Source organism: Aptenodytes patagonicus, chromosome 4 (assembly GCF_965638725.1).
Source record: "Aptenodytes patagonicus chromosome 4, bAptPat1.pri.cur, whole genome shotgun sequence".
Lineage (NCBI taxonomy): Eukaryota > Metazoa > Chordata > Aves > Sphenisciformes > Spheniscidae > Aptenodytes > Aptenodytes patagonicus.
In genome coordinates this window covers 66,030,592-66,044,703 of record NC_134952.1, presented here as the reverse complement: position 1 = coordinate 66,044,703, position 14,112 = coordinate 66,030,592, and the positions used below count along the sequence as shown (strand labels likewise).

Sequence of the window (14,112 nt, the reverse complement as noted above, 5' to 3'; positions counted from 1 at the left end):
GCACAGCGGATGGAGGATAAAAAGGCTGAAGAAGGGGACAAAAGCCCTGAAAACTGATGCAATTTATAAACTTTCTCCTTTCAATGTGAATTACTGATAGACTATCACTACGAAGGGTTAGCTGAGTGCTAAAAACTGTGGCTCTACCAAGGAAGAACTGAGAGAGAAACGGGAAGGCAGGATGCCAAGGAGCAAGGAAACAGTAAGTCTTGTGTTCTCAAACTAACCTCCTGAAGTACATGCTGTATACGACTCTACAGAAAGGTGCTTTCTGAGCTGGGGTTAGAAACCGAGGTCCCAATTAGTAGACGGGGACACATTCACAATTTTAAATTTTTTTTTAATTTGCTCTGCTGACCGAATGCTAAGGCAATACCACAGCCTGCCACAAGATGGTGGGATTGCAAAATAAGATTTTGGAAAATTTTTGTTACCTTTTTTTTCCCCTAAACTGTACTGAACACTGCTTAGGACTTAATCTATCTATACAGAAATTACCATACAGATTTTGGCAGCATAAATAAACATACACACACACATACTGCCTGCAAAGCTCTTTAAGAATTGGATTTTTTAATTCTATTTAGCAACAGTTAGACAAAAGCTAGAAACTTTCTTCTTTCAATGTAAGTATCAGTATAAAAATGTCAATATTTTTATAATAATGTAACTAAAAGAGTGCTTCATATAGTCTGGGACCTGTTTAGACCTTGCAGTTTAGTATTATTTTTTTCACCTTTTGTTTTACAATACAGAGGAAAACTTAAAAATGGCAGACTCCAGTTTTAATCTGTCTGTATTTTAGGTGTTTCAATCCACAAATACTATTAAGCACATTTCAAGCCACAAAGGACAGCTGTGAGTTTCAAAGGAGTGCTGAACTGCAAGCTCTCTTGATGATCGGGAGCATTTATTTCCTTTTCCAGCCTGCAGTGTTCGATCCACAGTCTAAGTCAACCAACGGCATTTATATATCTGCCTTGAGGGCATTTCTGTAGTTTGTAAGATGTGCATCTTTCCAGGGCCTGTAGAGGACCTCTTCCTCCTGGAGTTTTTCCAGCTACAACTGATCAGTTTAAGACAAGGCAGTATTTCTCCCTTCAAACCTGGCCTTGCTTATATTCTAGGACCATTACAGCTACAGAAACTTAATATTTATACCTATCTTGGTATTTCTTTTGCTATCTGACAGTGTAATATCAAAGTGTTCATGATTACACATTCATAATTAACACGATTAAAAGTATTCATTAACAAGTATTAAAATAGAGTATGTCAATTCCAGCAGAAAATCCTCTGTTATCTAAATTGGAGCAATCCTCATTAATTGAGGCAGACTTTCTCCAAGTGCACAATGAATAATTACAAGCTTTAAATGGGAATGACAAAGCACAAAGCAGAAAATTGAATGCAACACAAAAAAAGTATCAGCAAGCTGAGAAACAGTCTATTTCGGCATGTCGTGCTGGAAAGTCTGAGAAGGATTACTTACCTCACTAAAACATTAATACTCTTTTACTGTTGATATGTTTCCAAAGGAGCATCCCCCACTCCACCAGTGTCCGTGCAAAGGCATTACAAATGCAAATGCACCACAGTCCCTCCTTAGTCATCAGACTACACATATTCAAAGCCCCATTCATCTGAACTTTGTCATTAATATCCCTCATGGCATTGCTGTTTTGACAGCACTTTCCTTTGTGGTACCACAGACACTGTGGAAGTGGCTGTCAGACCGATTACACCGCCTGGAGTTTTTCACCCTCTCTACCATAAACAAAAATTACTGAAGCCCAGCAGGTCACCAGAAATCCACGCATAACCCTCACACTTGGACAAGCAGACAGCATGTTCAGAGAGCTGGAGTCAGCGCTTCAGAGCACAAAGCCAACAAGCTCCTCATAAACTCTCAGAGAGGAAATATTAACAGGGCAAGGTCACATTACAAAAAGATTAATGCTGTGCCAAAAATAGCTCTAGATCATGATGACACATAAACAGTTTGCATAAAGAACAAACAGTAGGGAACAACAAGCTGTGAGGCTGTAATTCAATTTAGGAGTTCTGGTAATAAAATGAAGGAGAACAGTACAGTTCAAACAGTTTGTGTATCAGAACCTCCCAGAATTAGTAGAATTACAGCTCCATCATTTCAGATGTGTCACAGATCACAATCCTGGAAATAGAGAGTCTCCCTCACCAACATATCTTGTACCCACCACATTTGCTGACTGTGTCCCTGCTTAGCTGCATTCAGGTCTGTAGAGCAGCTCTCAGACCAGTATAGATGTTTTCCTGATACGGGAGGATAAGTTCCTAACTGGCTGCCCAGTGTGTACCTTTGCTGCCAGTCTGCAGACAGCTTAAGTGAGATGCTAGAGCCTGTGATAAATCAATGATGAAACATCAAGGGAATATTACAAATGTGCATAACTACGTATCAAGTGAATCAGAGCATTGTTACTGCTGAGAAGCCAGTACCCAGAGGCTAGGAGGGCAAAGCCTGTGTTCAGTAATGTTACAGTGAATCAGGAGTGGTTCGACTGATTTTGGGAGTCAGGCTTTGGTCCAGAAATTCAAAGGTCAGGTCAAATGCGTAACATAATGGCTTGAATGTCCTGTGTGATTTTTGTTCCCCTGTGTAGGTATCTTCAAAGCATTACTCTCTATATTTTCCTATATAACGTGTACCTAGTACAAGCAGTATCATGCCTAATCTAAGTACCAGCTGAAATTTTGCCTACAACTTGTGAAACATATATGAAAGCATTTACCATTTTAAGCCCTGAGCTGTCTGCCCGCTTCTCCTTGCTGCCACAAGAGCCTAGCTCTACTTTTAAGTTAACACTGATCTCAATTCTTATTTTTCTGTTTAGACAGAGAAAAAAAACCAAACACGTATTCTGCTCCTTTGTCTTTGTGCTTATGATATTTACAATTCATGCTACCTTCCAGGGACCCATTCAGGGGAGTAAGCACTGCAAGGAATACTGAAGATTGACAGATTCTATTTCCAAGTTAGACACTCACTTCAGTAATTATAACAGCAGCCAATTCATTCAGTTTAGAGAGTGATGCTTTAAAAGCAGCAATGAAGACAGCAATTTAGGACAGACAAATGAAAAGACAAACTATGGAAGGACGTTAAAAATTACTTAGAAAAACATAGATCCTTAAAGAGAGACACAAGTGCTTTCAGGTAAGGTGGACAGAGGCCTAAGAAACAGATGGATTCCCATCAGGAAAAAAATCAACCAGCTCCAGTGAATATGCTGCTAAATTATTTTAACATTTGATAGGTTGATTCAGAAAGGCTGTTATGTTTCTGCAAGATTTTGCAGGGATTGCAAGTATATATAAAACATGGAAAAACACCACAAATAAACTACCTGTTCTTGTTTACTGGAAGAGAAAGCCACAAATCTTGCAACCCTAAGTAAGAATGCTTTAAAAAACACACTCTCAGACCTTACACATAGTAACAATATGTCATCCTTTCTTAAAGGTGACCGTAGCCATCTAAGAAGTCATTTGTCATTGGCAAGTGAAATACATGGCTGCCTTTTTTTTTTCCAAATCACAGCTGACACACCAGCTCCATTTCTGAAACTGAAATTCATGTGAAGCAACTACAAATGTTCATTCACTGCCAATAACTAAAAACACACTCTCCTACAGCAGGACACCAATTAAACTGATTTAATGACCCTTGCATCACACTAGAAATGTGTCTCCTAACGTGTATTTAATTGCTAGACTAGGTCTTTTAAGTTGTGCCATATGCAGAGGTTATTTCTGCTAGCTGGTTAGAAAGAGGTCTGGAATTACAAAGGACGTGGAAGTGGCTCCAGAGGCATAACTGATGAGCAGATTGTGAGGATCAGGTAAGGAAGCCTGGAACAGGCAGAAACAAACAGGAATTTTCACAGGCCTAAGGCCAGCTGTGTTTGGCAGGAGCCAGCTTTCTAGTAAAGACTTCATTTCACCTAAAAATGTTTTGTTTAGGGATTACTGCACTTTCCCACTAGGAAGGGAATAAAGCCTCTTCCTTGTGGCGAACTATCTGCTTCTAAACAAAGAAATTCTTATGTACAGAAATAAAAGAAATAAAAATTTTCATAACCAGTGATTTCCAAGTCAATGTCTAGTTGCAGTCTGTACAGTGCCAGTGCAGACTGCAGCCCCACTAACACAGGTCCAATTTCTTGCATTCACCAGAATTTTAAAACATTCTTTGTCTCTGGAGGAGAATAAGAATTGTGCATGTGGTCTTTCTCAGCTTGAGGATATTACATTAGTACCATCCTTGTCATTGTCTTACTTTGCTTCAACAATCCCAGTGATTAAATGCACTGAAACATACCAGTTCTACATTCTGGATTATTTGGCTCCAGGAAATAATAGTTAGCATTTGCCAGCTATCGCATACTGCCACTTACATACCCTTTTCTCAGCTGACTGCAGTGGTGACTAGAGCAGTAAGTAATATTTTGTCCTATAACGTACTGCATTCTTCTTCAGAGGAATTCATACCCATGACAGAATGTAATAGGGATTTTGTTTTGCTAAATACACATTTATGTGCTTTCCTTCTCTCTTGCGCATACACACAAATGCAGGCAGGTGAGCTATGAAACTCTTCTGAACTACTGGACTATATACATCAGTGATAGTAGTTATGAAAATCCAAGCCACATACATCGATCAATCACATAAGTATTAATATTTGTTTCAGTGACATTTCAAATATTTTTTTCTCCCTAAGCAATCTTAACTCTCATGTCATCTGGTAGTAACTGTGATGAACAGTAGATGGAGAGAGGTAATATGAAAAGAGAAATCCAATTTTGTACCCCTTCTAGGTAAAAATTGTAGAACAAACCCTTATGTTATTTTCCTTATGCAGTGCCATATTCGCTATGCTAATTTTACAGAACAAATAGTCATAATCCACTTTGTATCATTACAAATGTATGATTTGTAAAGGAGCTGAGGGACTTTAAATTTAAAATATAAGCCACAAGCAGAGAGAAGCAAATACCCCAAGGGCAAGCAAAATTGATTCCCCAAAGGGGACAATTTTACAGAGGTGGAGCTGTACTGTAAATACCAAGGATATTTCAAATAGTAGCAAGCATGAGTGATTGCCTAATTGCACTGTTGGTTCCTTTAAGCAGATTTCAGAATATATGCAGATACATACAGAGGGAGTGAGGTATTTATTGATTTTTGTTTTTAAACTGACATGCAATTTTCAGTTGGTTTTTTTCCTTCACACAAAAGGCCTCAGCAGTTTTCAGTTGTAGCAGCTGTACCTCCCCTTTCCAAGACTGCGAGAAATGCTGATGTTCCAGTTTTCATACTAGGGGGGCTGGGGTGTTGGGTGTTTCAGATCAGATACTGAGTTTTCCCATTCTGTGAGTTTGAGAAATTTCAAATACTGGTTCCATTCTCATACACATAGCTCACGATTCTTCAGCAACATCTTGTCCAACTATAAGATCATATTGATACATGAAGGTTTTTGCCACTCCGACTTCTCCTGGATTCATTCTGCGTTTTTATAACTGACTTCACTATCGGAACATCTAGCTGCTAACTCATGTGAGAGCTACCATTTGTCAAACATATTTTATGTTTCAAAACATGGATGCATTTTCTTTTGAGCAAAGCTATTTTACTTCTTTCAGATGTGCCGCATTTGTTCTGCTTGCATTCATTCTGTGGTCTTCTTTGCCAAAGGGGTGCAGATAGGAACGCAAGAGGGGAGAAGGGCAGGGTCTCCACAGAACTGTGGACAGCAGCTGAACTCTGGGCAAAAGAGCAGATCTGTGCCTTTGAACTCCATCTCCCAACGGCTGTAAGGTGTTTTAAGATGGTTGCACCATCTTAAAACAGAGATGACATGTTAAAGGAGTACTAATCATGGCTGTACGATCTTACCTTTGTTTTTGCTTTTAATTCTACAAGTTACATATTTTACTGAATTAGCTAAGAAAGCATAAAGAGAAGGATTATTTAATAATAATTTCTCACACAAACATATACACAAGCCTACACACACATTTCAAAGCATCTTAATTTGTTCTAAAGTCTTTATTTGACTTATGTGCACTTATCCACAGAAAAAATGTCAGTGTGAAAAATGGCAAACTCCTCAAACATCAGCTCTTTATATTAGTTCCAACACTGATGACAGCAGCTAGTCTTTCTCCCAGTCAGAGCCGGTGACCCGGCACCGCTGGGATCCCGTGACCTGGATTCCATTGTGTTTTGTGCCCCATCAACAAAACCGTCAGCTCAGCTCTAACTGCAAAAATCTTTATTATTATTGATGTATGAGAATGGGCAAAATGTAAATTAATAAACAGAACCTAGGTAGATTTTGCACTACCGGGCTTTTGACTAATAATGACATATAATTACAGATTAAACACAGTGGATCTGGAGGTTCATGAGAGAAAGTAAGCATGGACCCCTAACGTATATATTTTTTTCTTTTCTCTACAGCAACTTTTCATATTATGGCTACTTTCCAAGAGCTCAACTTGCCAAACAGGTTGCATCAAACCTGGAGACCATGCTGCTGTTCAGCACAATGAAAAGAAAAGTTACCCCAAACCAAGGTAATCGCACAGGCACTCTATAAACACTGTGAAATGAACTTCATCTCAAAAATTTACAAATGGAACAAAAGGTTGGAGGAAACAAGTAGATGCCCAATGGAAACAATGGCAGAGATCAGAACAGAATTTATGTCTGCCTGACTTCTGGACCATTGCTACACCTAATTCACACCTCTCCAAACTCAAATGTGAAAAAGTAAACAGAAAAAGTATCCTTCGCAATGGGACACACGGACATACAAGGTCAGTATTCTATAAATTCTCAGCTTCAGAAGCAGAACTGCAGGACCAGCAATTTATAGGCAATTCCTGCTGATGTTTCTAATTGCTATAGTAGAGATTATGTGCCTTCTTCACAGCAGTAGCATGTAAAATCTCTTCTCCATTTCATCTGCTAAAGCTCGGCTAGCATGCCTGTTCCTGAGGCTCATTAGTGTGTGCTACAGATGTTGCTAGATAATCTTGCAAAAAAAAAAAAAAAAAAAAAAAAAGAATTTGTGTGTGCCTGAGTCCTGGTCTCATTTGTTTTGAATAGACAGAACTTGTGCACCTCTTTCAAGCTGTACCTGTCAGTGGGGTGTTCAGTACATCATCTTCTTGGAGTTTGGGGGTGGCTTGTTTTCTTAAGCATTTCCTCCACAATTAGTTGGCTTACAGGCATGGAAAAAATAACTTTTTGTTTCTGCCATTTGCCTACTTATATCTCTGGTAGAGGTTGTGCCAGAGGCATGACCGGTAATATTTATCTTTATGTCCAAGTAAGGAAAACATACCCAATGGATGCTTCTTTACCATTTTTAAATAAGTTACACAGTATTTGAACAGTCAGTGAGTATGCTGCAAACACTGATCAGCTAACACTGTGACTTCCCACAGTCCTCTGGCTCCTTAAAGCTCTTTTCTGGTCAATTATCCTAACCCTCACCTTCTGATGAGAAGCTAATAAACCTCATAGGAAGACAATTCACTTTTCTTTTCCAGAGCATTATAAATTCTTGACATTTCTTAAAGTGGGGGTCAGGACTGAGGACACTGTTGGAGATAAAACAGCATTACAGATGTCTGCCTTCTGTGCATCTGTGATACACGTACCTTCATGCATTACAAATTTGCTTACTTCATAGGAATAGGGAAAGGAGGGAGGCAAATGATTTCCAGCAATCAGGTTCATATCATAGCATGTTTTTGCACTAAAAGATCAAGTTATGCTTCCTTCATGTTACTTGCATTGCTATCAGTCAAAGGTCCCACAAAATAAATGTAATCTGCCTCTTCCTCCTAATTCACATTAGACCCTCAATTGGAGTGAAGTATCCCAATTCCATTTTGGAGGTGTGTTATGTATGTCACTTAGGGCACACACTGAGGACAACCACTGTTTAACAGTCTCTTGAATTGGAATTTCATGACCATCATATTAATTCTGATCAGAGTTAAAAAGGCTATGTGGCATTCATAATCCACCGGTTCTGTTTCTCTGATTGCACACACTGAATATGTGGACTACTGCTATCAATGCTTATAGGAGGAAAGTTGAACTTGGACAAAAATTAATCTTACAAAAGACTGAAGTCATACCAGCTGTGTCAACAGGACTGGGTTCTTCCTTGGCCCAGAAAATTCTCATTAGCTTTGCAAAACTGTATAAATACTGGAATACAAATTGGACCTGGACCCTCAAAACCACATAGGTTTGTTATTACGGTCACAGCGACTTCTATTTTAAGACCAAAGGCCCCAAATTATAAAGGAATACATAAAAGTAGACTTGCCTTCCAGTCAGTTTTATAGGTAACAGAACATACTGAAATTGGTGATAAGAGAAATTCTTCCTTTGTGGAACTGACTAAATGCCAGCATCACCACTGTGTTTCAAATGATACTAAGATCAAGGCAATCCAGATATTTTTGATTAAGCCAAACCATTAGCAATACTTTTTCTAACCAGCTTTTCACAAATGGAAATTCTCCAGAAACGCTTTGAAATCTGACATCAAAGTCAGAAAAAAAAGAAGACATTTTAGAGTGATAATAGGAAACATACAGAAAAACCTACAAAAACATGTCATTCTATCTGTTGCTGTCATGTGTTTTACAGCACCGTGGGTCAGCCAGTACAGCAGACCTGTACTGTAGGTCAGCCAATACAGCAGATTGTGTCCTGTCTAGGCTTCAGAGAGTGGGGAACAGCTGGAGGATTTTACCTGTCAAAAGAAGGCTTCTCTCCACAGTCAAATGCATCCTGTAACTCCTTGACAAGATTAGCCTGCCCAGGCAGTCGAAAAAGGCCTTCTTCCTTTAGCCCCCACTGTCGGATAAAATCCACGCACTGTTCCACCAACATAGGAGCCAGGCGGTTCCCATATCGCTTTTCGTATCGGACAGTATCTTCCAGCTTCTGTCCAAAAATACCTGCATGAAAAAGAGAGATGTGACCTGGTTGAGATTCATAAAAACATTTGAGGACCCCGTGTCTTCTATTACAACCCACGCAATTTACAGGTCATTTAAATGCACAGACAATTAACCTACTCCTTTCTTAAGAATAAAATTATCAATTTCACCTTTGATACTCTCATGGAAATACAATGCTGACATATTTTACAACAATGCTCAAAACCATTATTTAAAATAAAATACTGTAAATGATTTTTCAGACCATAAGCACAGAAAACATAGAAATAATACAAATAGGATTTTCTGTCACAAAACTTCTGATTCAAAAGTGATACACATCTCCATCTTCTTTGGTTCATGCCTAATTATCTGTAAAAAAAATAAGTAGTTCCTGTATCAGTTTCAATGACATATAAACATTACCTTTACACATGGAGGGCAAAAGCTTTATAAATATAACTCAGGATTTTGCTCCTACTAAACCAAATTATTAATTAAGTTTTCCCACATAAACAAAGACCATTCTTATAATGTATAACCAATTGCATTATCACTGTCTGCTTTAGCAACAATAAATTTTGTGTATGAAAAAAGATCCTGACATGAAAGGTGAAATATGTCAGACGAACCTCAGGAAACCTGTGTTTGTACTTAACCTCAGAAGAATACAGAGTTTTTTTGACAGAATTAACTTCAACCCTGATCTGAGGATATCATCGCTACCACTGGAAAGACAGCTACCCTTCATAACTTATTTTGTCTCTCCCTTCAAACTGCAGAGCCAGCCATCATAGACAGCATCACAATAATGTTCAGGCATGTCATCTGTGATGGAAGCTCTTTCTTGAGACCACCATTTGTTGAATAGTATGGGGGCTGAAGCGAGGCAATTGAATTTCTATATATAGCAAGACAATGAATAGTTCTAAGGTAGTCATGATCAGAAACTAAAGACCAAATAACTACCTATGCTTAGAAGGCTCCTTTTCCAATTATGTACACTATAAAGTGGGAAAAAAAAAAGAGGCAGTGATTCAAATTGTGCCCTTCGCTGAGCACACAGTTCCTACTCTTTTAAAAATATTCAACAAGGAGAACAGAGTTGTTTTGGTTTGCTTTTTCTAAAGAAAGCCTAAAGTTGAGCTAGTCAGCTTTTGCTTTTGGCACAAAAACTTTATTCACCATAAACTAAAATTACATGAACAAGTAACCACAAGCTAAGGTAGCATTCAGATTGAAGCATCCTTCAGGGTAACCTTTGATGTGTACATTTTTCCTTCAACAAAAGAAAGATAACTCACACCTCAGTTGTAGGGGTGAAAGGTCCCTTGCATATGCTCCAGGATGTTATGGCAAGAGGGTAGCAAGCTGTCAGTTGCCCATACTGAAGGTCTGGGGTTTGTATTTAAGTGCAATTATTCTTACTGTAGCACAGGACATAACTGGAGAGAGTAACTGATGTCCAGCTAGGACATCCAGAAAGTATTCTGAGATGCAGAGCAGCATACTTTGTGATTTCCATTGTATCCACACGTGTGGATGCCAAAAACAGCAGTAAGTAAGGGGACTGAACATCACACAGTCACTCTTTATTAGCTCACTTTTTTTCATGTTGTACAAAACCCAAAACCCAACAATTAGCAATTAAAGAAGGAATTTTTGAAATTTCAGAGTGAGTCAAGCTTAGAAGAATACTGACTGATGTGGAATATTTGGTGTCTGTAAAGTTCAGCCTCTTCAAGCTGGCAGAGGAGTTAAAGTATGTTTTCTTAATTCTTACATACCTTCCTAACCTCCTGCCAACTGCCTACGGGGATGGCCCGAGTATTAAATGAATTTGGGTTTCTTGTATTTGTCCGAGTTAAGGGTCGCTGCTGGTCAACATGGAGGAAATCCTCAAGACCCTCCATTTTCTAGACCCTCCTTCTGAAAGTAGTGGAATTAAGGAGGAACATCCACTGAAAGTCAGTTAAGGAATCTGTGTGATTATGGGAGTTTGGGGATTTCAAAGTCCTTCTTAATATACAAGAAGGCTGCTGTTCAGTGCCCCCAAAATTGTCCCTTCTCCTGGCTGAACAAGCCCCACTTCCTCTGCCTCTCCTCAAAGGGTGTGTATTCTAGCTCCCAAGCATCTTGGTGGCCCTTTACTCAACTCCTTCCAGTTTTATCTCCCCCCCCCCCCCCTTTTTTTTTTTAAATGGACACACTATTTGGAATATGGTCTAAAAAATGCTGAGCAGAGGGGCTTAATCACTTCCCTCCCTCTGCTGGCTCTGCTCCTGCTGATACTGCCCAGACTGCTGTCAAACCTTCCTTGCTGCCTGGTCCACTGCTGGCTCATGTCCAGCTTACAGACTCACAGGGCACCCAGGTCCTTTCCATAGAGCTGTTTCCCTGGGGCTATTCCTTCTTAGGTGTAGGACTTGGCCGTCCTACTCCAGTTTGTCCTATGAACATACAGTCTGAGCTTCCCTTCAAAAGCCCATGAGATCTCTTGGTTTTAAACACAAGAGTTTTTGCCTCTTTTCAAACAAAATGTATCAGTATAAGAGAGGATATTCCAACTATACGATGTACAATTACAACTCCAGCCCACTGACACTACAATTAATATGAATAAGCTTTGTCCTATTGGCTATACTTTCTCCTCTCCATGCTAACATTCTTTAATCAGTAATGTACATATTGCAGCTTACATTTGCAGAGGAAAGAGTAAGTTCTCAAACCTACCAGACTGCTTTGAAACTCCTGTTAGTAATGACACTGCAGTCAAAACACATCACTTTCTGTTAATACATTTTTTGGGATGCTGCCTTCCCCCCCCCTTTCATTTTAGAATTGGCTTTCAAAGTATGTCTAATAGATAACAAATAAAATCAGAATAAGGGGGTTTTGCACAGTGGGAGCAAAAATCGTTCCTATATTATTTTAAATTGCTGATGCACCACAACACAAAGTGTATTGAGAACAGGTGGCAACAGTAAAGCATTAAGATGTAAAGCATTAAGATTAGGCAGACCAGTTATCCTCAGGGTACTCGGCCCCCCGAGCTGGAAGACGGGGACGGCGAGCAGGATGAACCCCCCGTAATCCAGGAGGAAGCAGTCAATGACCTGCTACGCCACCTGGACACTCACAAGTCTATGGGGCCGGATGGGATCCACCCGAGAGTGCTGAGGGAGCTGGCGGAGGTGCTCGCCAAGCCGCTCTCCATCATTTATCAGCAGTCCTGGTTAACGGGGGAGGTCCCGGAAGACTGGAGGCTTGCCAATGTGACGCCCATCCACAAGAAGGGCCGGAAGGAGGATCCGGGGAACTACAGGCCTGTCAGCCTGACCTCGGTGCCGGGGAACATTATGGAGCGGTTCATCTTGAGGGCGCTCACAAGGCATGTGCGGGACAACCAGGGGATCCGGCCTAGCCAGCACGGATTCATGAGAGGCAGGTCCTGCTTGACCAACCTGATCTCCTTCTATGACCAGGTGACCCGCCTAGGGGATGAGGGAAAGGCTGTGGATGTGGTCTACCTGGACTTCAGGAAGGCCTTTGACACTGTCTCCCACAGCATTCTCCTAGAGAAGCTGGCGGCTCACGGCTTAGACAGGTGGACTCTGCACTGGGTAAAAAACTGGCTGGATGGCCGGGCCCAGAGAGTTGTGGTGAATGGAGTTACATCCAGTTGGCGGCCGGTCACGAGCGGTGTTCCCCAGGGCTCAGTACTGGGGCCGGTCTTGTTTAATATCTTTATTGATGATCTGGATGAGGGGATTGAGTGCTCCCTCAGTAAGTTTGCAGACGACACCAAGCTGGGCGGGAGTGCTGATCTGCTCGAGGGTAGGAAGGCTCTGCAGAGGGACCTGGACAGGCTGGATCGATGGGCCCAGGCCAACTGTATGAGGTTCAACAAGGCCAAGTGCCGGGTCCTGCACTTTGGCCACAACAACCCCATGCAGCGCTACAGGCTTGGGGAAGAGTGGCTGGAAAGCTGCCCAGCAGAGAAGGACCTGGGGGTGTTGGTCGACAGCCGGCTGAACATGAGCCGGCAGTGTGCCCAGGCGGCCAAAAAGGCCAATGGCATCCCGGCCTGTATCAGAAATAGTGTGGCCAGCAGGAGTAGGGAAGTGATCGTGCCCCTGTACTCGGCACTGGTGAGGCCGCACCTCGAATACTGTGTTCAGTTTTGGGCCCCTCACTACAAGAAGGACGTTGAGGTGCTGGAGCGTGTCCAGAGAAGGGCAACGAGGCTGGTGAGGGGTCTGGAGAACAAGTCTTATGAGGAGCAGCTGAGGGAACTGGGGTTGTTCAGCCTGGAGAAAAGGAGGCTGAGGGGAGACCTCATCGCTCTCTACAACTACCTGAAAGGAGGTTGTAGCGAGGTGGGTGTTGGTCTTTTCTCCGAAGTAACAAGCGATAGGACAAGAGGAAACGGCCTCAAGTTGCGGCAGGGGAGGTTTAGATTGGATGTAAGGAAAAATTTATTTACTGAAAGAGTGGTGAAACATTGGAACAGGCTGCCCAGGGAAGTGGTGGAGTCCCCATCCCTGGAGGTATTTAAAAGACGAGTAGATGAGGCGCTTAGGGACATGGTTTAGTGGGCATGGTGGTGTTGGGTTGACGGTTGGACTCGATGATCTTAGAGGTCTTTTCCAACCTCAATGATTCTATGATTTTATGTCTGTAACTAGTGTCAAACAGTATTTTTTAAGACAAATAGAAAGTAACGAGTGATTCACATACAAAAGGTGACATATATTAAATGGATATGACAAACTTGGTTCTGTATTGTAGCAGCAAATCACAGGTACTGAATGAAGAAAACCTTAAAAAAACTACATCTGAGAAAAAATAAAACCTGATATGATGGAAAGGTAACCAGTGTCAAGAAAAAAATTAATCCAAATTGGAGCCTAAAATTTCCTGGTTCTGGTCCCTTAAGTGTAAACATTGAATTGTTTCTACTACTGACTGCAATAAGGTACATTGTAAGTTAAGGGACTTTTATTGAGACACTTAAAATACACATAGCTAAGAATGCCTGAAGGAGTGGCAGAATAACTACAGCAGTTGTCTTGGATTTGACAGATTGGAT

The 14,112-nt window shown here is 41.0% G+C and overlaps 1 protein-coding gene across 9 annotated transcripts in view; it reads right to left on the bottom strand.

Moving 5' to 3' along the window:
• ARHGAP24 (Rho GTPase activating protein 24) overlaps positions 1 to 14,112 on the bottom strand; it is a 292,263-nt gene that overhangs the window by 13,873 nt on the left and 264,278 nt on the right. For all 9 annotated transcript variants that reach the window (XM_076337010.1, XM_076337009.1, XM_076337011.1 and 6 more), the window contains one exon: positions 8,831 to 9,038. In XM_076337010.1, the coding sequence (XP_076193125.1) occupies positions 8,831 to 9,038 (208 nt within the window). The remainder of the gene's footprint in view (positions 1 to 8,830; positions 9,039 to 14,112) is intronic.